The sequence below is a fragment of the Pogoniulus pusillus genome, chromosome 5 (assembly GCF_015220805.1).
Source record: "Pogoniulus pusillus isolate bPogPus1 chromosome 5, bPogPus1.pri, whole genome shotgun sequence".
Classification (NCBI taxonomy): Eukaryota; Metazoa; Chordata; class Aves; order Piciformes; family Lybiidae; genus Pogoniulus; species Pogoniulus pusillus.
The window spans coordinates 1,306,475-1,333,289 of record NC_087268.1 but is presented as its reverse complement, the minus strand read 5'-3'; the positions used below and the strand labels follow the sequence as shown (position 1 = coordinate 1,333,289).

At 44.1% G+C, this 26,815-nt stretch overlaps 1 protein-coding gene across 7 annotated transcripts in view; it reads left to right on the top strand.

Annotated features, from left to right (window-relative positions):
- DHRSX (dehydrogenase/reductase X-linked) overlaps window positions 1–19,800 on the top strand; it is a 139,795-nt gene extending 119,995 nt beyond the window's left edge. For 3 of the 7 annotated variants that reach the window (XM_064143003.1, XM_064143004.1, XM_064143001.1), the window contains one exon: window positions 19,337–19,800. In XM_064143003.1, the coding sequence (XP_063999073.1) occupies window positions 19,337–19,534 (198 nt within the window). In that variant the 3' untranslated portion in view covers window positions 19,535–19,800. Of the gene's footprint in view, window positions 1–544; window positions 591–11,036; window positions 11,131–19,336 lie in introns of those variants that run through there. The other 4 variants (XM_064143002.1, XM_064143005.1, XR_010302285.1 and 1 more) reach the window with 4 other exon arrangements.
- Window positions 19,801–26,815: the final 7,015 nt, after the last annotated feature.

The following is a 26,815-nucleotide window of genomic DNA, read 5'->3' as shown; positions in this document are numbered from 1 at the left end:
AACATTCATGTTTGCATTTTAGAATGGGTACTGAGATACTGCAAGATATAGTTGAGGTGATTTGTTTTGCTGTCGTTGTGCTCTCAGATACATACCTGGGATTTGCTGGATTTGGTTGATTTTAGTAGGTAAACCTGGAGAGAGAATTTGGTGCAGTGGCCCAAGCCTTCATTTTCCTAGAGGGAACCTGACTCTAGACGTGACACAAACACCACTCATTAACACAATGTGTCCAGATCCAGTAGTTTCTATAGGTTATTTAAACATTCTCTTAAATGAAGTCTGTGAGTCTCTTCAGGGCAAATAACTACATTTGGTTGGTGCCATCTCATATCTGGAAAGGGGAAGTAAGCACAGGAGTCATATTGCCACAGACCAGGTGCTGTGTGAGAAATACAGGATGAATGCAGAAGAGGATTTCAATGAAACCTGAGCAACATGAAATAAAGCAAGAATAAACTTGGACAGCTTGTCTGGGATAGGATTTATAGTGATATTTCTTTGGCCTCGTTGTGCTGACCTACTTTTCTGTCATTTGGAATAGGAAGGAGCTGCTGCTGCTGATCTTGGCTTAGGCACAGTCTGAAAAAGTGAGTTGCTCCCCAAGTCTTGTCATTGCTCATGAAAGTCTTGGAGCTGGCCGTCATCAACTTAAAAGCTTAACTTGCCATCTTATTAACAGTTTCTCCCATTTAGTATGGATGTTTGCTACTTCTGAGTGAATGGCAGGGGCCAGAGCTGCCCTCTGCCTGGCAGCCCTGTATTCCCACAGCTCTGTTGCAAGTGGTGCTGCGCAGTGACTCCCCAGCTGCCTTGCACCCCTGCAGCAGGCAGCAGTACATTGGGGCTGAATGTGTCTCACAAAGAGTGGTATCGATTGACTTAGTCAATATTTTTGCCTGCCAAACTCTTGAGATGCAAAATGCTCTTTTCCACAGTATCTGCCACTTGTCACTTACTAGCCTAAGATGTTTAAAAATGGAGTGAGAGAAAAGCTGCCCCATTGTTTCTGGAGGTCAGAGTAGTGGAAATAAAGCTACACTCTGTGTTTTGGCAGATGGCTGTCTTCTAAAACTGAATGTAGAAAGGCTCTATGGGGCAGTGTGCTTACTTGCTCTACTTAGGTCTTACATTTTCCAGCCACAAAGGCTTTTTTTTTACTGTACAAGCTGTGAATGAAGCTTGGCCAGTTCTCAGAGGGAAGTTCTGTTATCACCACTCTCATACGTCATGATCAGTAGTGATGATCTTTGGTCTCTCTTTTCCTTTGCTTATGTAATGATGACTTCCATCATCACAAAGTTTTGGTATTCATCACTGGCTTTGCACAAGTGTAGCTGGTCAGAAGCTGCTAAACAAGTGAATGATACCTAAGTAAAACCATCCAGCTCTCAATCTTATTGTATATTCTTGTAGCAAGGATTATCTGACTGGGCTTTGCATCCTCTACATGGAGTAATGCCCTTATGTAAAGCATTTTACTTGTCTGATCCTGCTCCTTAGAGGTTCTCATTGATCTGGGACTGGCCTCATATTTCTTGCCCAGTTTAAGTTTGTGGCACATGTGTCCTGTTTTATATGCCTCTTACCTGGGGAAGTGGATTAGGGCTGGCAAAGATACACTGAACCCTAATCTCTTTAGAATGCCTGTGCTCTCTAGAAGTAGTAAGCACTTTGAATGTTTATAATACCAGATTCAGCTGATGTTGCTTGAAATCCATTCAACAAGCAGATCTGGAGGGGTGGAAGCAGAGTGTGCTGCACAGCCTTTTTTTTCCCCCTAAATATAATTGTCCTGTTAATACTGTTATAGCATAGAATCACAGGATGGTCTGGGCCCCTACAGGTGACCTCGTTTGGCCACCTCGCAGTCAGCAGGGACATTACAGTATCACAGTATTCCCACTAGATGAGGTCACACAGGGCACTGTCAAGCCTCACCTTGAATGTCTTCAGGGAAGGGACCTCAACCACCTCTCTGGGCAACTTGTTCCAGTGCTCCACCACTCTCATAGCAAAGAACTTCTTCCTACTAACCAATCTAAATCTGCTCTTCTCAAGCTTGAACCCATTGTCCCTTGTTCTGTCACTGCAAGCCTTTGCAAACAGCTTCTCTCCATCCTTCCTGAGAAGGAGACTCCACACCATCTCTGGAGAGCCTGTCCAGTGGCCTATGACCCTTACAGCAAAGAAGTTTTCCTTTGTGTTGAGGTGCAACCTCCTGTTCTGCAGCTTACATCCATTGCTCCTTGTCTTCTCACAGGGAGCAAGTGAGCAGAGCCTGTCCCCCTCCCCTGCCACCCATCCCTCAGGTATTTATAAGCATTTATTAAATCCTCTCTCAGTCTTCTCTTCTCCAGACTAAAAATCCCCAAGTCCCTCAGCCTCTCCTCATAAGGCAGTGCTCCCTAATCATCCTTGTAGCTCTCCAATGGACTCTTCCAAACAGATCCCTATCCTTCTTAAACTGAGAAGACCAAAACTGAACACAGGTTCTCACCAGGGCAGAGTAGAGACGGAGAACCTCCCTCAATCTGCTGGACACACTCTTCTTACTGCACCCCCTTAGTGTCAGGTGGTTAAAATCCCCTAGAGGGATGAGAGCCTTTGATTGCACTGCCTCCTCAAGCTCACTTTTGGTAGTGTGTCTGGGAGTTTGCCCTCATGTTGAGGCAGGCAAGCCTATTTCATGAGAAACACTGTTTTCACTGCAAAATATATCTGTCAGCCAGTATCTTGGCTGCATAATTCCTCTTATGAGTTTCAGCCCCCTCTGCACAGCACAGGGTCAAAGGCAGATTGGTGGTGAGTCATCTGTATTCAGCCTTTTGAAAAAGTGCTAAAATATAAAGTCTGTCTGTGCTGAGGTACCTGGATTTGTCATCTCCAGGTCACTACACAGCAGTTTGCTCAGAGGAGCCAAGGGGATTATGAAGCACCCCCTGTGCACAGAAGCAGTGCTTGTACATGTGATTCACAGTCTGGCCCACAGTCTCTTGACTGGAAAGAAAGCATTCACAGCATTAGCATCTTTAGGTTTCATAGATGAGAGCAGGTGCTATCCTGCTCAGGGATGCTTGGCACCAGTGCTGTCACTGTTACCATAAAGACAGCACATCTTTTGGTGTTAATTTTCAGTCTGACTCTGTAGGAGCTCTAGGCAACCTTTTTTTTCCTCTCTTTATTGTCAAGCCTCATGACATCAAGACATATCCTTTAATCATAATAAACAGGAATGATGTTGCTTTTAAAGAAGCAGCTTTGTCACAAGAAGAACAAATCGAAGCAAACAGACTGAAAATGTATTTACTTTGAGAAACGAGAAAGAAAAAGAATGAAGCATGGAACTTGTTTGGAATCAGACTCTGGAAAGGCTTCCCCAAAGTGGTAGCTGGGACGTGTATGGGAGAAGTACAGAACAAGGGTCAAAAAGTGGGAGATTTCCCAAACTTTGATCTTTAGTTCGGATGCATTGAGTGCCCAGTTCATCCTGCTTTAGGAAGTCCACTGGTGAAGGTGTGGCACTTGTACTTGCCTCTGTCCTTGCCTTTCTAGATAATAGATCTTGGAGTTGTTGGCTGATGAGCTGTCTTGAACTGTGCTTCCAACAGAGCTGGCCCTTCTTTAGAAAAGGAAGGTAAAGATGGTTCTATGGATCAGACTGAAGAACCTTCAATGAAATGGAGATCTTCTGTTGTCCTGGTTGAGAAATCTGTGCATGCTCTTAAAAAGAAATTTAGACAAGGGCAGGTGAAAATGGAAGTGTAGAGATCGTTGGCATAGCTACCTACCCTCTTACTCTCTAATCTGGGTTACTGCAGCGTTCTTCTAGAGATGGGTGGGTGCTCAGGAGGTCTCTTCCAGCAGAAAGAGTGGGCAGCCAGTGGCAGCAGCAGATAGCTGATGTTGTACAGACCCTAGCTTCCCTTGTGTTTCCAGAAGCAGCCCAAGGCCATTGTCTTGGTCCTTGCTGACCGATTTGCATCTAAAGTACACAAGACATGACTGCGTTTGGGGAGGCTGTGGCCCTGTTGGAAATCAACTGAGGAGCTGCAACTGTGCCCAGAGTAAGCCAGGGAGGGTTTGCAGAGTGAGGATTTCCACTCCTAAGCCACCCAGAACAGTGTGTTTCAGGATTTTGTGTGTATTTCCTTTTATTCCATTTTGATGGACTTTTTTATTTAAAACTCTGCTGGTTTGGGACCAGTTGCCCTTAAGAAGACCACAGAGACAAGCAATGTGGTATTTCAGAGGGGGCAAAGCTTTGTTCTTGGTATTTCTTAGGTGGACCTCTCATAGCAGAGCAATAGACCTACTGCAAACTACTGATCATAGATCCATTACAACAGCCAAGATGTGTCATTGGTCCAGATTCCTGAGTTACAGTTTTGCCCTGTGATATGAATAAATGGCTGATGTAGAAATACATCTTCTGTGCTACACCAAAACTTTGAACTATCAAGAAATAAATGAGGTGGTGAACTGAAACATAGGTCTTTTAAACTGCCCTCAATTCTGCTGTGTTTCAGTAATTTCTCATTTCCCTTTCATTGCTGTCAGCAGTCTGCAGGGTTTCGTTTATATTTATGGTGGACATATCTGTCTATGCATCATCTCACTGAGATGCATGTGGTCTCACCACTTCAAGGAATGAGTAACAGCGTAGTTGCTCTGGCAAGGAGCACTGCAGTGCTGGATTGTTTGTACCAGTGAGTATTTCTTCATGTAAACAGCTTTCTTGCATCAAAAAAAACCCAAACCCCAAACCCACACCTTATGTTCATATGTGGTAGATGGAAGGTATTTATATTCAGCAAGAGGATATCATTTCATTTCTTCTTTTCTCGTATTTTCACTGCCAACATGCATTTCTGTAAAACTTTTGTTGGCAGTAGCTCTTCCCAGAGAGAGTGATTGGCATTGGAATGGGCTGCCCAGGGAGGTGGTGGAGTCACCATCCCTGGAGGTGTTCAAGCAAAGCCAGGATGAGGCACTCAGTGCCTTGGTCTAGTTAAGTGGATAGGGCTGGGTGCTAGGTTGGGCTGGATGATCTTGGAGGTCTCTTCCAACCTGCTTGATTCTATGATTCTATGTGTGGAGATAATTTTTGTGTTAAAATGTCACTTACCTGCATGTATATAACTGTTTCATGTACAAAAATCACATTAGTAACCCCCATGTAATTTCCTTTTCATTCCTATACTAAACAACAGGGCAGCCTCCTCTGTCTTGGAAAGTTAAACATGTCTTTAATGAAGTAGTTCTCACTAATCTGTCACTCTTCACTCACCTGCAATACCTAGGAGGTTTTGGACAATATAGATGAATAGCTCTAACTAAATGCAAAGCACTGGACATTTTGGTGTATGTCAAAGTCCTTTTGGTTTGGTCTGCTGTTTGTTGTTGTCATTGCATATTATGGATGAGAACACCTAAAATTATCTTCTGTTTAATGTACTTTTGAGTTGGAAGAAAGGGCAGCACTACAGTGCAACTAGCAAGTAGTCAGCTAACCTCCATTACAGATGTTTAAAGCACTTCTCAGTGGGGTTTCTCAATGATAAAATGCACAGGGCTGGCTTTCCTGACAACCCGTGGAACATGATAGATGTTTGTAACCTTTTCTCTAAATTAAACTGGAAAATTGGGAGCCAGCTGGGCAGTGCACTCCAGGGAATGAGCCTTGAGATAGCAGCATCTTTTCTGCTCCTCACCTCACAAATGTCTCTATATGTATTTTTAAATCACATCAATCTATTTTGGCTACATTCTCAGCTCCTTTTTGTTGAGCCTCCTTCACACTTTGGAACTGGGCATGGTGGTCTTGGGTTGACGTTTGGAGTTGGTGATCATAGAGGTCTCTTTCAACCTTTATGATTCTATGATAGCTTTGAAGTGTATTTGTACTTGTTTTGTGTAGCAGCATTTAACGTGCAGGACTGTCCAGATTTTATTTCCTTTTCTGCACAAAAGAAACCTATGAGGATGAGCTGCTTCCTACTACTTGCAAATGAGATGTCCGCTGAGAAAACTCAGTCTCAGTTTATGATTTCTCATACTTGTTTAAATAGAAGGGAAAAAACTCTGAGTAAGCCTTTTTCAAATGAGTTTACATTTTCAGCCAAGGTGTTACAGAGCATACTTGGCTAGGCTGTCTGCTTTGTTTGGGGAAACATTTTCATAGAATCATAGAATCAACCAGGTTGCAAGAGACCTCCAAGCTCAGCCAGTCCAACCTAGCACCCAGTCCTAGCCAGTCAACCAGACCATGGCACTAAGTGCCTCAGCCAGGCTTTGCTTCAACACCTCCAGGGATGGTGACTCCACCACCTCCCTGGGTAGCCCATTCCAGTGCCAATCACTCTCTCTGCCAACAACTTCCTCCTGACATCCAGCCTATACTTCCCCAGCACAACTTGAGACTGTGTCCCCTTGTTCTGTTGCTGGTTGTCTGGGAGAAGAGACCAACCCCCACCTGGCTACAGCCTCCCTTTAGGGTCCCCCCTGAGCCTCCTCTTCTCCAGGCTAAACACCCCCAGCTCCCTCAACCTCTCCTTATAGAGTTTGTGTTCCAGGCCTTTCACCAGCTTCATCACCCTTCTCTGGACACCTTCCAGCACCTCAACATCTCTCTTGAACTGAGGAACCCAGAACTGGACACAGTACTCAAGGTGTGGCCTGACCAGTGCTGAGCACAGGGGCAGAAGAACCTCCCTTGTCCTGCTGCCCACACTGCTGCTGAGCCAGCCCAGGATGCCATTGGCTCTGCTGCCCACCTGGGCACTGCTGCCTCAGCTTCAGCTACTCTCTACCAGCACCCCCCGGTCCCTTTCTTCCTGGTTGCTCTCAGCCACTCTGGCCCCAGCCTGTAGTGCTGCTTGGGGTTGTTGTGGGCAAAGTGTAGAACCCTGCACTTGGCCTTGTTCAGTCTCATCCCATTGGCCTCTGCCCACCCATCCAGCCTGGCCAGGTCCCTCTGCAGGGCTCTCCTACCTTCCAACAGAAGTAAGAATGTGCACCTCGATGCTATTTTCTCTTCCATTTTTTTTAATGTGGTTATATGAGGTTTTTTTTCCCTGCTGTGGTCATCTACAGCTCTCTGTAACTTCTTCCTAATATTAATTTAGACTAGAAGAGGAATCTGCTTGAGTTTTTCCAGAACCAAAATACTTTTCTCCATTTTATTATATTAGTGATTAAAATATAGTGCTGCTTTCTTCTGCAGAACCTAAACCCAGTTATTTCTAGTTGCAACTGGGTATTTATTCTTCTGAAAGCCCCTTCCAGCAGATGCTGCTGGTAACTATGTTTGATTAGCTGTGCTCTGATAGTGAGTGTGCAGTTGCCTATTCATTTCCCAAGCAAAGACTGGCTGCCTGTTCTGGGATAAGAAGACTGATTTGCAGTTGAACTCTAAAGTAAAGACATAATTTCAGGCCATAAGCCAGCCACCTCTCAAGCTGTAGGTGGTGTTAAAAGCAAAACTGGGAGAGCCAGAGGAAATCAACTTCTTCACTGCCTCGTACATCTGGAGTGTTTGGTTATGTGATTAAAGAAGAGAGGAATTCATCTCTCCCTGATGTTATCAGGGACTTGGACTACATTTGTCCCTTGCTCTACATAGATATGGCAATAAAAACAAGGCAAAGGCTGTCTTTAGAGAATTAGGCCAATAGGAATTCATCTGTTCAGTTTAGGAGCCAGTGGTTAATCTGTCTCCCTAGGAACTTCAGTGAGTGCTGGGGCACACCACCTCCAGCTCCCATCACCTCACGTACTCTGAGCAGTAAAACTACAGCATGCCAATTGTGAAGACTTAAAAAAAATGAAGTCCTGCAGGGCTACACTGGGCCTATGAGGGGTGAAGCCTTCATCATTTTGTGACTGACAACGTTGTGTGAAAAAAAGAGCTTTGCTCAGGATCCCATGGCTCCAGTGCTCCAGCCTGTATAGCAGCACTGCTGGCTGTTATCCAGCAGAAGTCTAGCCTTTTCATCTTATTCTGGTGACTTTTCTATATTCACACAAAACTTTGATATATTCACAGTATCACAGGCAGGAAAAATCATACTTGGATGAAGGAACAAAGGCAAATATTGCCAAAGAGAGTTTAAACAACCTGCAAATCTCTTATGTGCTTCGTGGTGTCAGTAATTGTTTGTGGATCGCAGCCATTTTCCCCCTCTGAACAGAGCATTACTCCTGGAATACAGTCACTATTGATTAGCAATTTTCATGCATCAGTGGTTTGGATAAAAAATAGTTAAGTGGCACTTACTTCACACCAGTGTGTGAGATCTGCACATCCTTTGGTAATAATTGAATTGGATCTTTACAATACTGTTTTAATTGCAGAGACGACATCGCTGGTTTTAATAGCAATGAGTCTTAGGATGAATAGAAAAAAATCTGAAAAACCCTTAGATAAACAGAGAGAAAGCTTAAAAACCCTTGTTTGGGGGTTTTTGTTGTTGTTGTGCTTTGTCTTTTTTTTTCCTGATGAGGTAATTGTCAATGTTCTACTGTCTCAGGACAGGGATGCAATGACAACGACATATTCGCCTCAGTGTGATGCTAATGTCGTTTCCTGGCTTTCCTACTGTATGACTTCCCTTTTAATCTCAATTGTCAGCAATGAGCTATTTTTTGATTAAATGATGGGACCTGAGATTCAGCAAGGAGAAAATAATTAAAACTATTTATTTCACAGGCTGTCAGCAGCTATTAGGGATTAGACAAATATAAATGACAGGTTTTTTCAGCCCTGGGCCATGTTACAGGCTTTGCAAAGCTCACAAACAATTGTAATCCTCTTTTATTGAACACAGATTTACAAGTAAAGGTCAGTTGTGTTGTGGTCACTGAGGAGTTTATGTCATTGGCAAAACTTAAAGATTGAGATTATTTTTATATGAAGAAGTCTGTTGCTTGGGAAGCTCTTGATTCTCAATTGTGGCTGCCTTAGAGAGTTCAGGAACTAAAAGAGTATCCACATCAGCTCAGCAGACATGTGCAGAGCAAAAGGGACTTTGCAACTCATCTGTCCAGCCACAGGAGCAACTCATGCCCCTGAAGGGACAAAAAACAGCAGGGATTGTGGCTGATGCTAGTAGCCTCCGTGCACTGAAACTCACACTTCTTCCCTGTAGAGCCATGCATCTGCAATGCAATGTGCTGTCACACGGGTTTTGATGACACTTGGGATTTTACTGCAGGAGGAGCTTTGTTTTCTGCTTAGTTCTAAGGGTTTTGCATTTGGAATTACTGTTTCTCTTATCTCCTCAGGTATGGCCTCGGCGATATAGTAACAAAGTTTTATCTAATATTTCCCTCTTCTTCCTCTGTTATCAAAAGTCTTGTGTTTGCTCCTGTGTTTGCTGTAGAGATAGTAAGACCCAGCTGCTGCAAAAGCTCATGCTTTGAAGATTGATTTATACCCCTTTCTGATTTCTGGAGTGGCTTAGTGACATGGGTGGGTCATCCAAGAGGGGTGAGTGTTGGTGCTACACTGGGAGTGCTCCTACCTTGAGCTCCTGAGGAGACCCTCCACATAGCCTACAGGCTTGAAGAAGAGTTCTGACCTAATGGGGCAAGTACCCAGCTTGTTGATGTAAGAGCCACAGTCAGTGAGGATATAGTGAGGGCTTGGTGAGAGATGTTTAGGAATTTAGGAAGAAAAGGGCACGAAGAAGGGCCGGAACTATCTAATGAGATTTTTCAAGGGAGATGATGAAAGGGCAGATGGAGAAATGGGTGAAAGTTTAGACTGCAGATGTGCTTTGCATACCACCTAGAAAAAGAGAGTCCTCATTTTGGTTGTAACAATTGAGTTTCATGGTGAAGTACATATTAAGCAGCAATAGGCAGCTGCAGAGCTGTGCAGACGTGCAGGCGAAGAGGAGCTTTTAAAGCAAGCTGCTGAGTGGGTGGGAGAGGCAGCAGAGAGAGCTGAGACAGGCATTCTGCATTGGTGTTCCAGCCTCAGCTCAGACCTCAGCCTGTGTTTTTATGAGTTAAAAGCAGTTGCTAAACCACAGCATGGTTCTGCATTAATTCAACTGCAACTTTTCCTGGGAAGCAGAAGTTTAATCATCTGCAGCACCATGGTTCGCAATGGATCAGTGTGAATGAGGGAGCGAGCAGGGGAAGCTCAGTGCTCGGCTTCTCGAGTCAAAAAGTCTTGTGTAACCAAATGGCACTAGCAGAGAGCACAGCTCGATAGGAGCTCTCTAAACGAAGCAAACTATTTCAGCACTGGATGAGTCCATAACATGTATTTATCAAGCCACAAAAGCTCACAGTATTCATTTCCCATCCTAAACAACTTTTCTGTCCTTTTAGTCCAAAAGGCCTTTGAATACATGTGCAACAAAAACTCTCCCAGGGCACTTAGTATTTAGAACAGGTTGAGTTTTAGACCATGTTATTTTGGCTACTGATATTTCTGCAGGTCTGGGTCTCTCTCTCTCTCCTTTTGGTTTTTTTTTGGTCTGAATAGCAGACAGGGGAAAGATTTGGGGGCTGGAAGGGATCAAATAGGGTTTCCCTCTCCAGTTTTTCATTGTCCTCCTTCAGATAATGAGTTCTGAATTTTCACTGTGGATCTCAGTTTTGGAACTTGAACCGATTCTTCCTGTGACTCAAGCCAGGACAGTTGGTTTATAATGACTTGCACAGGGCTGGGATGTACTGTGCCACTTGTACGTGACACTTATGCTGTGACTTCTGTCATCCAGCAAAGGAAACAGGAACAGAGGAAGGACCATGTCTGCCACCAAAGCCAGTCCCAGCCTTTGCAGGAGTGACAGTTTTCACAAAGTTGTGTCTCCATCTGCTACCTTAATGAAGGTTTACAAAAGGCCTTTGAAATAAGTCTGAATATTAACAACTTCACTGCATGTCCTCTCAGCTTGGATAACATTGCAAAACTGTGATGTACAGACACTCACTATACAGAGAGCAGAAACCCAGACCAGGTGGAAGGTGAGCAGTGCTAAGCCATATTTGACAGTCTGTTTGAAACTTCTTCCTTCCAGCCATCACAGCCTCCTCAGGACTATCAGTTTTCATTTCTGCAGAAAGGCTCAGAGTTAGCAAAAAGGAGAAGGAGACCAAGGCTTGAGACCCAAGGTGAGGATAAGCACTGCAAGGCGATGTCTTGTTTTCCATGCAGGAGCACAGTGAGTAGCAGACCCCTCAGCAGGTTGTGCTGTTTTGCAGCCCAGCTAGCATGCTGCTGCAGGGGAGATGTGGGAAATTTAGGGGGAGTATTCCCAGATGCATTTTCATCTTGTATGAACAGATGCATGCACAGATGTAGCACCCTGTTGTTATTGTGGGTTAGTTTGTGCAATTTACTATTTCTGGTACCTGTCTTTACTAGCACAGGCACACAATCTGCCAGAGTCCTGGAGAAGTGTCCTCTGCTTTGGATCACCACTTGACCTGGTGATCCATCAGGGCATTTACACCTTCTCACTTGAGCTGTCAGGTTTTAGTGAATCATAGAATCAAGCAGGTTGGAGGAGACCTCCAAGCTCATCCAGTCCAACCTAGCACCCAGCCCTAGCCAGTCAACCAGACCATGGCACTAAGTGCCTCAGCCAGGCTTTGCTTCAACACCTCCAGGGACGGTGCCTGTGCCTCTAGCAGGCAGATGAGAAACTTGGGCTCGTAGCCAGCGTCTTCCAGCCCCGTCATCCAGCTGAGCCCACGGGTGGAAATATCACCACTGCTGTCTGGGGTACAAAATGGGAGTTGTAGGAGTTTAAAATAGAAGAGGCTGTGGAATGGCTGCTGGCCTATGCAATTTTGGGTTGCTTAATTTTCTGTGTTCTGTACAGCCTTTATACTTTTAAGAACTATGGTTCATATAAAAACAATGATATTGTGGTTATGTTTTTAACATGTTCCATAGCTGTTCTGAGTGCTTATAAGCATTAAAAAACCCAAACAACAAAAACCCCAAACCAGCAATCTTTGTAAGGAAGTTTTAAAGTTGAAGATACATGTCAGTTCCCACTTTCTGAGAAGGGAGAGCAAATTATGTGGGCAAAGTGACTTGTCAGCTGTTAAAGAGTTGGAAGAGTCAAGATGATGGCAGGGTGTTTCAAGTCAGAAGTGGCCATACATCTTATGCCTGAAGCCTTGTGTTTTTAGCACAAGGCTGGCAAAGACATTTTCCTTAGTGTGAGCACAGAGGTAACAAAATTTGTTGTTCAGAAGTATAGACACTCAGGAGCATTCTCTTCATCACTTAAGAGTCTTCCTATTTCTCATACTCTCAGGGGCTGGTAAAAATGCAGCTACCATCTTGAACATAAACTCTTCTCTGTGTTTTTCTGTGCCATTTCATTCGATTGCTGAAATCTGGCATCATTTGAAAGAATTCAACAGACTAAAAATTACCCACAAACCAGTCTAAGATAATACATTAGATAACTTCTAAGGCTTTCATGGTTTATGCCTGTGGTTTACTCTTTAATTTTGATCCATTTTCATCTTGAATTATATTAACATTTTATTTTCAGCTGAAAATTTTGGCATATATTATTAAATAATGCAAATGTTTCAGCTGCTACCTATCAAAGATGTTGCTTCTCTAAGAGTTTTGTTGGAGGAATGAGTATTCTTATGGTCTTACTCATATTCCTCAGGTAGCTATAGTTCAAAACTTAGTAGAATTAAGGCTTGCATAGTTAAGAAAAATAACAGGCATATGAACGTTAAGTCATGATTAAGTATTCTTGCTTAATGATAGAGCAGTCTGCATGCCAGAATGAAGAAGATTGTGTTGACTTGTACTCAGCACTGGTTAGGCCACACCTCGAGTGCTGTGTCCAGTTCTGGCTCCATCCCTCAATTTAAGAAAGATTTTAAGATGCGTGAATGTGCCCAGAGAAGGGCAGCAAGGCTGGTGAGGGGACTGGAGCACAGCCCTGTGAGGAGTGGCTGAGGGAGCTGGGGGTGTGCAGCCTGCAGAAGAGGAGGCTCAGGGGAGACCTTATTGCTCTCTACAACTACCTGAAAGGAGGTCTTACCCAGGTGGAGGTTGGTCTTTTCTCCCAGGCACTCAGCAACAGAAGAAGAGGACACAGCCTCAAGCTGTGCCAGGGCAGACTTAGGCTGGACATTGGGAAGAAATTCTTCATGGAAAGAGTGATTGGCATTGGAATTGGCTGCCCAGGGAGGTGGTGGAGTCACCATCCCTGGGGATGTCTCAAAGGAGGCTGGATGAGGCACTTAGTGCCATGGTTTAGTTCATTAGAAGGGTTAGGTGATAGGTTGGACTTGAAGATCCTGGAGGTCATTTCCAACCTGGTTAATTCTGTGAGTCTGTGAATTGTTCCTGACACTATAGTTATGACCACAGAGCTGTTAGTAAAGAGCTAACTTGTGTATTTCCTTTTACAAGCAGAGAAAAGTAGTAACAGCCTCGTGTGCAAGGCATCAGGATTAGAATTTAGGAAGCTCATTCCTTCCTTCTCTCTGCTCCTGACTTCCACATTTGCTTCAGTAAATCACTTTTCCTGTCCGTGAATAGAGGTGTTGCAGAAAATCCCAGATCATGTGAAGCTATCTTGGACACTTCTGAGTGCTTTGGGTCAGCCATCCTGAGCTATAGGTGGCTGCAGGGTATCACCTGTTTTTGAGAGTAGTGTACACCCAGCAGCGGCTGCACGCTACATTTGGTGCAGTACATGTGCCCTCTCAGCTCTGTCCTGTTATTGCTTGCCTCATTTCCTAGAGACTGGATGTTCTTCCAGCAAGTGACTGTCCCTGGATGTTTATGCAATGTCTGGGCAGCAGGCTTCTGTCTGTCATGTTTTGCCTGCTGCTGCTGAGCTGAGGAGACGAGCGAAATGCAGTTTGAGTGGCTGCAGTGATAGCTCGGTTCCGAGTTTGAAGACATCGCTGTGTGCTGCGCAGTGAGCTTAGGGATCAACCTTCAGGCAAAGTCATCTTCGTCAGGACGCTTGACAGAATGAACAAAGGACTTGCTTATGATTAATGACTTGGACCCAAAGTTTCCAGTCCCTGCTCAAATTCAGTTATGTAAAACTGGGTAATTGTTTCCATTCTGAAGACTACTTACACCGGAACATCACTTTTCTGTTCCTACATTCCAACAGCTTGGAAAATGCACTATGGAGCCACAGATCACAGAATCACAGAATCAACCAGGTTGGAAGAGACCTCCAAGATCAGCCAGCCCAACCTAGCACCCAGCCCTGGCCAGTCAACCAGACCATGGCACTAAGTGCCTCAGCCAGGCTTTGATTCAACACCTCCAGGGACAGTGACTCCACCACCTCCCTGGGCAGCCCATTCCAATGCCAATCACTCTCTCTGACAGGAACTTCCTCCTCACATCCAGCCTAGACCTGCCCTGGCACACCTTGAGACTGTGTCCTCTTGTTCTGTTGCTGGGTGCCTGGCAGCAGAGCCCAACCCCACCTGGCTACAACCTCCCTTCAGGTAGTTGTAGCCAGCAATGAGCTCTGCCCTGAGCCTCCTCTGCTGCAGGCTGCACACCCCCAGCTCCCTCAGCCTCTCCTCACAGGGCTCTGCTCCAGGCCCCTCACAGCTTTGGCGCCCTCCTGTGGACACCTTCCAGCACCTCAACATCTCTCTTGAATGGAGGAGCCCAGAACTGGACACTGCACTCAAGGTGCAGCCTGAGCAGTGCTGAGCACCGGGGCAGAAGAACCTCCCTTGTCCTGCTGCCTACACTGCTCCTGAGCCAGCCCAGGATGCCATTGACTGACAGCACAGACAACTGGCACTGCTGAGATACCCATGACATGACAGCCTGCCTAGTCTGAAGCAGCTGCTTTAGGAGAAGAGAGTTCAGAATCATGGCCACTGTCCTCCTCAGTAAACCTTTGCTCATGTTTTGTGTGTGACAGAGGAACCATCCCAGGGCTTCAGATTAGAGCTGCTTGCCAGTTTTCCAGCTAGACATATTTGTCAGGAGGCATTGATCTGGCACAAGATAAAGTGAAACTTTTCACCACTGCCATCCTCAAAAAATTACTGGGAAATTCAGGCCTGGATTCCTGCCTGCTCTTTGGGCTCCCTGAGCAGCAGGCTGACCCCAGCAGTCTTTTGAGGGTAGTTCCTTTCTTCTGTGGTCTACTTTGTCTCCAGACTTCACAGCCACTTATGAAGGAGAGGACATGAAGATGAGGTATGGATTCCTGGGCCCTCTGTGTACTCGAGTTGTTTTGAAAAGTAGAAAGGGAAGGAGAGAATCAGGATCTGATATTCTCTCCATCTCTTTTCCTGACTGTCTCTGCTTCTGTTTGTCACAGTGTCTTAGGCTGGGGTGCTTAGGGAAAAGCCTCTCTTTTTCCCAGAATAGGCATGAATGATTCATATTCTAAAAGCTCCTTTCCTTCAACACTTTGCTGTTTTGGTTTTTTTTCTTTTTTTTAGTGTGAAAATTGCCTTGTGATCTTAATTGATCAATTTTCATCTTTTATTACATATCCATATCTTTGATTAAAAAATTATTTCTCTGTAGCCACAACATTGTCGGGAGAAAGACTTTACATTTTGACTGAGCTATTTCTGTTTCTAGCTGCTGTCTCTTTTAAAGATGAAATGGAAAGAATTTTATTATTATGGGATGAATTTATTAAAGAATTCTCTACTGTGAGGTGAGGATTGAAGAGAAATTAATTTGATGGTGCTGACTGGGTCTCCAGAGAGAGCTGTATATTCAATAAAACATCTCTATCTCTTTCTGGTCTATAATCAAGGCAGAAATTGGATAGAAAGAGAATAATAGTGAGCTGCATAGGAAAGAATAGAAGGAGAGAGAACACAGATGGAAACCAGGGCTTTTGGGTGAATGGAGAGAGGTCTGAAAAGCTGTACTGACAGGTTTTCTTACAGCTTTGGCTTCCTAGAGATGGCTGTTGGAGCTGGGCAGTGATCTCACCAGAATTTATAGTCAACTGTTACGGTAATTGATCAAAAGCTGCCGAACACTTTGCTTACTTTTGCACCACAGTTTCCTTTCTAGCCTTTACGCACTCAGCATCTCCACAGATTGCTCTTTGACTGAAATGGTTAAAGCAGTGATCGTGTTAGGAGGTCTAGACAGAAGTTACAGCACAAGCACTGCGAGCACGTAGCCCATGCCTTCACCAGGAGGCTGCGGCACCAGAGCAGCTGCTGCTAGCTCAGTCTGGAGTCCTGCGCTCCAAAGTAACCTGGCTTCCAAATGACTTGCTGCTTCGGAGATGATAGCAACTGGTGCTCTCTGGAACACAGGGCATTTGTTTGCTTTGCTAGTCATGGGAATGAAATCCCAGCCTGATCCATTTCTGGCAGCGATTGTCTCCCTGCACTCAGCACTGGTGAGGCCACACCTCAAATACTGTGTTCAGGTTTGGGCCACTCACTGTAAGAAGGACGTTTAGCTGCTAGAGCATGTCCAGAGAAGGGCAATGAAGCTGGGACAGGGCCTGGAGAGCAAGTCTGATGAAAAGCAGCTGTTTAGTCTGGAGAAGAAGAGGCTGAGGGGAGATGGCATTGCTCTCTGCAAGTGTCTGAAAGGAAAAAAACAATCATGGAATGTGCGTTCAGGCATTGCAGTAGGCTGCCCACGGGTGTGGTTGAGTCACCATGCCTAGAGGTGTTCAGAAGGCATACAGACATGTCACTCTGGGACATGGTTTAATGGGCATGGTGCTGTTAGACTGACAGTTGGACTCAGTGATCCTGAAGGTCTTTTCCAACTGGAACGACTCTGTGATTCTACATTACTGATCCTGTCTGCCCATATATTATTCTGTTGCTTTTTTATGTTTCAAATGTTATTGTAGTAGTGTGTAGATTATCATCTCCTGTGCTTTGAATGGTGTTCATTATTACTGTCTTACTGTGTCTACCTGCCACTCTTGGTATAATGCCTTAGAGTCTCAAAGACTTCATTGTGTTGAACATCATGACAAACTTCCTGGAGTTTGTCAGGTATTCAGCCACTGTCTGGTGATTTCTCTGGTCTGTTATCAGATGCTCTCCATTCTGGAAAGCAGCTGACATCAAAGGATGGGGCAGATGTGTTGCTTGGACAGTAGGTCTTCTGTCTGTGGTTGTTTTGTTCCTCTTGAACTTATGAGGTGCTATTATGTGGTGAAAGAAGAGCTGTGGAGCTCTCAGGAAAGTCAGCAACAAGGAGTGAGGCTACCACTGCTAGAGCAATTCATCCTGCTCATGAATTGCTCCGATGGTTGCAACCTGCTGCCAACTTTTGCTTTCACAAGAGGTCCTCAGACTGCTGGTGCACAGGCAGGACGTGTGGAGGGATCTGTGTGCTTGTGTGTGTTACCACTGATCTGTTGGTGTGCAGCAGATGCAACCCTTTGGGAAGGAGTCTTGATGGGGAGGTGTGTGTGGATATACAGTGCTATCACAGTACGTATTGGCACGTTCTGGAGCTAGAATCACAGAATCCTCTTTTATTCCAGCATCTCAAAACAGGTAGGTTATTCACTCAGCTGGAAGGTCAGAGTACTCCTAGTGTAAGGTTCTACTTTTACTTCAATTAAAACAGAAAACATGCCCAAACAAGGAAGAGATCCTCAAGCAAGTGAACATTAAAGCTTTCAGCATTAATTAAGCACTCAGAAGATGGGACAAGACAATTAATTAATCATACACATGCAACTCTGCTCCCCATTGAACTGGAAAAATTGTTTTCCTTTAACTTAAATTATTATACATTAATTGCTTAGAATATTATGGTGTGTTTATTTTTTTCTTATGTGTTTAGATAATCACTTTCAACAACAGGTGATAGAAACTAGATAGGATTTTGCACTCAGCATATTAGACATGGTGGACTGGATGAACAACAAATTAAATCTGGTGAAAAGTTACAGGAGCTGACCTTAATGAATGATGGCAGTGTCACTGTGCTTATAGACTGGTCACAGTGTGGCCATGTAAGCACGTTCATTATTGTCTGAGCCTGCTCAGTATTTTCTTTGTATTGAAGAATAGGAAACAATTTGCTATATAAAATGGTTTGGTAAAGGTCTGCTAGGGCTGCATGAATATAACCAACAACTGACTTTCAACTCATACCTAGCCTTTATTTAACATAGCATTTTCCATAAAATAGAATGATTTCAATTGGAAGGGACCTGTGATGCTCATCTAGCCCAACTGCATGTTCAGTTCAGGTCTGACTCAAAGTATGCTGCTAAGGGCATTACCCAGATGCCTCTTAAACACTGACAGCCTTGGGGCATTGACCACCTCTGTAGAAAGCCTATTCTAGTGTTTGACCACCACACTGGTACAGAACCCATTGGTACAGAATCATAGAATCAACCAGGTTGGGAGAGACTTCCAAGCTCAGCCAGTCCAACCTAGCACCCAGCCCTGGCCAGTCAACCAGACCATGGCACTAAGTGCTCCACCCAGGCTTGGCTTCAACACCTCCAGAGACAGCAACTCCACCACCTCCCTGGGCAGCCCATTCCAATGCCAATCACTCTCCCTGCCAACAGCTTCCTCCTAACATCCAGCCTAGACCTGCCCTGCCACAGCTTGAGACTGTGTCCCCTTCTTCTGTTGATGCTTGCCTGGCAGCAGAGACCAACCCCACCTGGCTACAGCCTCCCTGCAGGGAGCTGTAGCCAGCAATGAGCTCTGCCCTGAGCCTCCTCTGCTGCAGGCTGCACACCTCCAGCTCCCTCAGCCTCTCCTCACAGGGCTGTGCTCCAGGCCCCTTACAGCTTTGTTGCCCTTCTCTGGACACCTTCCAGCACCTCAGCATCTCTCTTGAATTGAGGAGCCCAGAACTGGACACAGCACTCAAGGCGTGGCCTGAGCAGTGCTGAGCACAGGGGCAGAAGAACCTCCCTTGTCCTACTGGCCACACTGCTTCTGATCCAGCCCAGGATGCCATTGGCTCTCTGGGCTACCTGGGCACACTGCTGGCTCATCTTCAGCTACTCTCTACTAGTCCCCCTAGATCTCTTTATTTCTGGCTGCTCTCAGCCACTCTGTCCCCAGCCTGTAATGCTGCTTGGGGTTGTTGTGGCTAAAGTGCAGAACCTTGCACTTGGCCTTGTTCATTCTCATCCCCTTGGCCTCTGCCCACCCATCCAGCCTGGCCAGGTCCCTCTGCAGGGCTCTCCTACCTTCCAACAGCTCCACACCTGCTCCTAGCTTGGTGTCATCTGCAAACTTACTGATGCTGGACTCAATCCCCTGCTCCAGATCATCAGTAACGATGTTGAAGAGGACTGTGCCCAGCACTGATTCTTTTATGGTACCTGCCTCATCTGAATTGTTGTTGTTGTCATTTCTGCAGACTCCAGAGGAAGGAGCCTCTACAACCATCTATGCAGCAGTATCTCCTGAAATGGAAGGAGCTGGTGGCTGCTACCTTTACAATGAGGAAAGGACAAAATCAGTTGACATAGCATACGATGAGGAGCTGCAGAGAAGGCTCTGGACAGAAAGCTGCAAGATGGTTGGGATTACTCATGGATCTATCAGAGTTCCCTGAAAGAAGCCACTTCTGGATGGGTAAATGAAACACATTGACAAACATCTTAGGTGAATTCTTGCAACATCAGCCATCATATTGGAAATCTCTGTTCAAGTCCCAAAGGCAAACATGAACCCCTTGCTTCTTCACTTGAACCCCTAATCTGCTAGGGTGTGTGGGGGGGTGCTCCCACAGGAGGATGTAGTGGTTGGTTTTAAATCTAACCATCAGTTTTGTAAATCATGATGTTTCAGTCTGTGATTAAAATGCAATCTTTAACCTTGTGCAGAGTTGAGTTTTCATTTTTTGTTCAGCATCAAAAAACCCAACCAAAACCTTTACTTAGTTGTGTTTGTGAGATGTTGAACTGAAGCCAACTTCGTATGTGTCATTTACTTGCAGTTTTTTTTCCTGAAGGTTCTCTAGTCTTTAAAAGATTTAATAATGACTGTTAGCTTGTTCTAATGCAGACATTCATGATCACTGTGTCCCTTCTATCATACCGTTAGTTTTGTGTGTCAGCTTTTATCCAGAAGTATTAACTGAAGGTCAGAATCAAAGAAAGCATAAAGAAAAGATCTTCAGAGAGGCTGCTGAATTCAGATTTGGGTTCAGCTGTCTTTTTAAGATGAGCCATAAGAATGAGGAAGAGATCAAATGAAATAATGGTGCCACTGCTTTTGGCAGAGGGTGCAGTTGGCCTGTTGTCTCAGCAGTGGGATAGGAAAACTTGTCTCCTTTTCTCCCGAACTCATGTAAACTTACAGCCACAACTTCTTTGACAGCAAGATTCACTTAGCTACTGCATAAAAAAATCATCTCCTTTCATTGGTTTTGAGCCTAGTTGATAGGACTTTCAAAACCAGAGTTCATGGTTTAGAGGAGACAACAAACAATGCCAGTCTACTTTTTCCATATTGCTGTTGAGTTTGGAGACTTCAAACATGTCCCCTGTAAACTTCTCTCTTTGTCATGTCGAAGAGCAGGTCCTGCCTACTCATCTGACTTGCATAGCAGCTACAGGATACTTCCCCTTTTGTTCCACATTTCTTTCCTAAAAAATCCTGACAGATGTTTTTGGTTTCATTTGACTTGACTCTCTCCAAATGTGAAGCTATTTTTTAAAGAGATTGATTTTTGTAAACCCTAAGTTTTCTCTCTGAGTGGAGTAGTGGCCAGCTCAGATGCCATTGGTTTGAAGCACAGTTCAGTGTGTTCAGTAACTGTACTTGCATCTACCAAGGTGAAACGTCAGGAATGATATTCATGTCCATGGAGTAAAGAACAAAACAGACTCGTGGAGTATAAAGATAGGCTGAGTTTCCATGAACTCAAATAACTAAAGGAAAACAATTAATTGAAGATGCACACAACATTTTGATGAGGTAGATGACAATCCATGTGAATAATTTACAGAGAAACTTCTGCTGGAAACTTCAGTCAATATTAGAAGTCTCCTCAATGTCTGAGAGACTCTGGAGAGGTCTCATAGTGGCATTCTAGTACATGAAACAGGCCTACAAGAAAGGTGGGGAGGGACTTTTTATCTTGGAGTGTAGTGAGAGGAAGAAGGGTGATGGTTTCAAACTGAAGGAGTATAGATTTAGGTTAGATACCAGGAAGAAGCAATTTGCTGCAAGGATGATGGCACATTGGAACAGACTGTCTGGAGAACTGGTGGATATCTCACCTCTGGAAATGTTCAAGGCCCAGTTGGACAGGCTTTGCACAACTTTGTGTGGTGGAAGGTGCCCCTGCAAGGAGGTCAGAATCACACAGGAGGCTGGAATCACACAGTCTTTAAGGTCCTTTCCAACCCAAACCATTCTGTGATCTCTCTTCAGTGAGAGAAACTTTCCAAGCATAAACTCTGTAACTGTTCAGGCAGCCTGAACTCCTGCTGTTAATGGAGTAATTTCTACCCTACTCCCATGTCATGAATTTAGATGTCACCTGAAAAAGCAGCATAATCCTATAGATGGGCTTGCATTTTGTTTTTTTAAGGTATACACAGCAATAGGGGAATATAAAGCTTGATTCACTTTGAGGCACTGGAAATCATTGCATGACAGAACTGAGCGAAAGCACAGAGTTGTGCTTTTATTTGCAGCAGTCTAGAAACAATATGAACATGTTCCTATGCACTGAACCCTGGACTAATGCTACTTTGGGGCTTTTTAGCTCAAACTGAGTACTTCACTGACCATCTATCCAGCCTTTGGTTCAGAGAGACATCACATCTCACTGAAAGAAAGCATGCTGACATGCCCAGAGACTAGCAAGGAAAGGCAAAGACAGAAAAAAAACACAGGATGAAAAAAACATGCAGATGGGAATGAAAATGATAACAAAAATCTGAAGGAGAGAATATTTCCTCTGAGTTAAGCCATGCATGATTTATTCTTGGCTTCCTAGAGTTAGTGTACACAAGGGTTAGCAGCAGGAAATTTATCACTCAGTCACTATAGCACTTTCTCTGACTTGCTGATGGGTTTTTTTGGTAAGTGAATGTGGTGCTTGTGAAATGTGCCAGACTGACACTCTGGGAACTAAATTCTTCTGTTTATTCACGGATCATGCACAGGATGCAGTAAGCCTGCCAGACAGCCAACGTTTGATGTTACCATAGCATTCCCACAGAACATCATTGCTGCTAGAAGTATGTCCAGGCTTAGTCAACATAGATGGAATGAAATTACCTTCAGATTTAATTCTCTCAAAGATTCACAGTATTTGCAAAGCCAGGTTAAAAGTGACATAGAGATTTCTAAAACTGCAGCTGGTGAAGAGAGCTAATCATGCTTGCAGTGCAACCTGAACCACTGCAGAAGTGGTCTTCATCCAGTGAAATCTCTTTTAAACACCGAAAACCTGGTCTGTGAGAACTGAGAACACAGACTGTGCCTGCATGAGGGGGGAAAAGTGTCCTAAAGCCAGGGATTTCTGGAACAATGCAATCCAATGAAGACAGTTTTTGAGCTAGTTGCAAAAGAGTTATCTCAGGAACTAAAAGTAGAAAGCTGTAAGTTCTGCAGTGTCACATAAGGATGTGGACTCATCTTGGGCAAGATCCAGTGTTATCAAAAGGTGCTTTACGTCCCTGGGAGCATTCACTTGTGACACTGCTGCAAAAATCCAATGTAGTCCTTATTCAGGGAAACAAAAAAAGCAGAAATGCAAGAAGAGGGCACTGATTGCCTTTACATGCAGAAATGATAAGGGCCAATTTACTTTGCACATTTCCTTGCACTGACATGTCTGAGAGATGGCTTGCAGCCTTGCAGGAGGTGCATACCTGAAAGCTTTCTGAGCTTGCAAAGAAAGGCAAACGAAGACCTGGTAATTATAAATTGAAGTTAAGCTAATTAACCTTCCACCATGAAAACAAATCCTCTCTCAGTGAAGGTCTGTTACATATTGGATCACATGCATTTGATCTCCAAAGATAATGAAAAGATGTCTCTGATAAGACATCTGGCAAGGAGGCCAGATAGGCTCCTAGGCAAAGTAGGTCTGTCACAATAAAGTCATACTTAAACTGTCCCTTGTGCCTAAAGTAATAGCACTTATTTTGATTAACATGAGAGTGACACATTGCTCACAGCTCCTTAAATGGCTATTTCCATGACAGTACTCCACCCAGGCTAATATTTAATCAAAAAATCTAGATGCCTTTACCTAGCCTTAAAAAAAAACCCACACCAATGTACAGTTCAAGTCTGAGATCAACAAAAGTAGCTGCTAAAAGCCTTGCTGGTTTGATCCTACTGCCCTTGTTAGGAGACTGAAACCATTGCAACCAATATGTTTTTTAAATATCTCATGTGGGGGAAAGAAAATCATAGGAAAGGACAAAAAATATGAATAGTGTTTTGAAAGATGGTTCCTATCAATGCTGTAGCTCTTCCTTCAATGAAGGAGGCTATCTAGAAATTTGGTAAGACAGTGCTATTTAAACAATGGATTTGCACAGGAGATAAATACTGTGCTGACAGAGAGCCCTATGTTTCCTAGGAAAAATGTTCAAGCTTCCATGAGCCAACTAATTTGTTTGTAAACTGTGGGGAAATTAATTATGTCTTGAAAGAGTAAATGGTATAATCTGTGTGTGAGTACACTCTTATTTGCATATAAGTAGTTACATCCCTGCTGAAAGCCCAACATTGGCTTTAATCTCTCATTGCAGAACTTCTAGCCACATTCCCCAGTTTTTATCTCAGTTTTTGCACAACTGTTGATTACTTTAGCACACAGTAAGTGATATGCCACAGAAACAGAGGACTTGCTGCTGCTTCTTCCAAATGCCTGATAATGTTAGGCTTAAATGCAGCAATAGGGGACAAGCATTTAAATCCACACTCTAAGCTATCTTATAGAATAGAATCGTGGAATCAAACAGGTTGGAAGAGACCTCCAAGATCATCCAGGCCAACCTAGCACCCAGCCCAACCTAGCACCCAGCCCTGGCCAATCAGCTAGACCATGGCACTAAGTGCCTCGTGTGGTCTTGTCTTGAACACCTCCAGGGACAGCGACGCCTCCACCTCCTTGGGCATCTACATGCAAGCTTTAGCTCTTGTGCAGTTCTGGTGCTAAACTGTCCTTGCTCATTATATGACATGTTTTATGCTCCAGCTTTTCTCATGAAAAGCCAAAATCAGAATCCAGTGAGACATGACAACATGAATTCCATCACAGAGAAGATAAAGTCCTCCTGATTGTAATAGAAGGGAGAAAAAGGACAACAAAACAGGCTGTGGTGCTGATGAAGTGATAATGCACTTGTTCAGTTCTTCACACATGGAATGTAAGACATGTTAAGAGGATAAGCAGGCTTAACTCTTTTCCAGAGAACACAGGCAAACACACATGGCCTTCCCCTGTACCTTTACATGGCATAAACTCAGCATGAGTGTGATGGTTTGGGTGTTCCCTGCCCCCCCAGCACTCTAGCAATCACCCAGACTAGACTCAGCTGGCTCTGGAAGTATGAATAAAGCTTATACTTACAGCTAGCCAATATACAAGCAGATATTTACAGTAGATACAGTTATAGACAGAAATATACAAGGTAAAAGGTAACACACAAACACAGCAGCCCTCCCAGAAACCTGAGTCCCCAGGAGGAGCTCCCAACCACCTTCCCCCTACCCCTCTTAACCTTACCCCAGTCCCAAGGAAGAATGGAGGCTTGGCCAGAGGGTTAGGAAGCAAAGGGGATCAAAGGGAAAAGAAAAGGAGTGTGAGGTTAGAGAGTAAGAAGCAGCTCAACCAGCAGCCCCAGTGAGAGTGGTTACCTAATGTTTTTGTTTCTTGTTCCTGTACATCTCAGCAAGCCTGTGAGCAAAGTAGACATCAGCCTTGTTTTCCTTCCACAGCCTGGAATCTAGTTCTTCTCACCAAAACATTCTATCCTGCTTCAAACTAGCACACTGAGTTTGAGTAACATCCCTGTCAAAGTCAGCAAACAAGCAGGTTCATTTAATTGATTATTTGTCTATTCTGAAGCTGGTGGCAGGGTTTGTTCCAGCTTGCCCACATTTATGGAATTCACTGTTTGGTCCATACTGATCAGCAAATATTCAAGCTCCATCATGCATCTAAGGCTTTTTAAACAACACTGAGCAAAAATGTCCAAATCCCTTAAACAACAACAGCCTAACTAATGGCCAAATCCTGTGTTCTTTCCTCAGGGAAAACTTCCACTGAAGTACATGTTGGTTCTATTCAAGAAGAGTAAGATTGTGATCAAGAAAGTTAATGCAAAATACTTACACAGAACTTTTCCCTTCCTGACATAGAGTTAATGAGACAGCTGTAGAAAGACATGTAACTTAATAGCAAGAGAAGCTATAAAAAGCTTGTATCATTTAGATTTGATAATGCCTCACTACATTATCTGCAGTGAAAGCACCTTTGTGTTTCTATTGCTGCATTAAAACCCTCTCTTTCTCTCAAAGAGATTAAACCAAGTGCAATCTAAAAATGCTACTGATGGGGTATACTGAGAAAAGAGAGTAGTATTAATCCCCCTGAAATAAATCATCAAAAGCAAGACAGACAGTTTAACTCAGTGAGTGGTCAGTGAGTATAACATGTCTCTGGGACAAGTCTTCTGACCTTTCTGAGTGTGAAATGAGTCTTACAGGCATTTCTCTGACTGACTAGAGAGGGAAAATAAGTAGCTTGGAATGGGCTGCCCAGGGAGGTGGTGGAGGCACTGTGCCTGGAGGTGTTCAAGCAAAGCCTGGCTGAGGCACTTAGTGCCATGGTCTGGTTGACTGGCCAGGGCTGGGTGCTAGGTTGGACTGGCTGAGCTTGGAGCTCTCTTCCAACCTGCTTGATTCTGTGATTCTGTGATTCTATGAAAAGTTCAGCACCTGCACACTGTCAAATCCTTGTTGGCTCAGGCACCTCTACACACAATCAAACTGCCTAAGAATAAAGATTCTTTTGGAAGGGTTTTGTGTGTGTGATTTGGGGTCTTTTTGTTGCTGATTGGTGTTTTGGCTGGGGTTTTTGTTTGGTTGGTTTTGGTTTTCATAGTTTCTTAGCACAAAAGAACACCTAAGCAATCTAACAGTTTGATCTCCTCCACAATACAGATCAACTAATTCTGCTTTGAACTGGATCATCTCTTCTAGGTAGTCATCAGCCCTTGTTTAAGTTTTTCCAGTGAAACAAGGATAGGGCATAAAATGCCTTCAGCTTAAAAGCTTCAACGTTATTTCACATCTGAACTGAAGTAGCTTTTCAGCTCCCAGCTGTCTGATCTAGTTACACTTTCATCTGCTGGGCCAAAGAACCCATTTCCATCCCAGTGGAGATGGCCAGACATGGAAGAAGCAGTCTTTGGCATATTTTTGATAACCTAGCTTAAGCTCTTTGACTCTTTCACCTGAAATTGTGGTTTACCCCTTGTAAACAGTTTCTTTCCTTCTTGTGAATTTTATCCAACTTGTCAACTTCTCCCACACTTTGGGGATTTTAACAGCTGATTTTGATATACACAGGTACTGTAGCCACCCTAGTCAGCTTATTTTCTTCTGTGTTCCTAGATCCCAGGGCCATATGGACCTTCTTCTCTCAAGCATCATGTGGGAGCTCAGATTCACAAACTCTATAAGCCTTTTTTGCAGACCCAGGAATTCTTGTCCCATGAAATACAGCCTACTTTGTCTGTTTCAAGATGTGTGATCTAATAGAACTCTTAACTCTTCTTTTGCTGTGATTTATTTCCACTGTTCAAGTCCCCAGCATGCACTAAAGAGTGAGAGGATTTTGGAGTTGTTGGGTCAA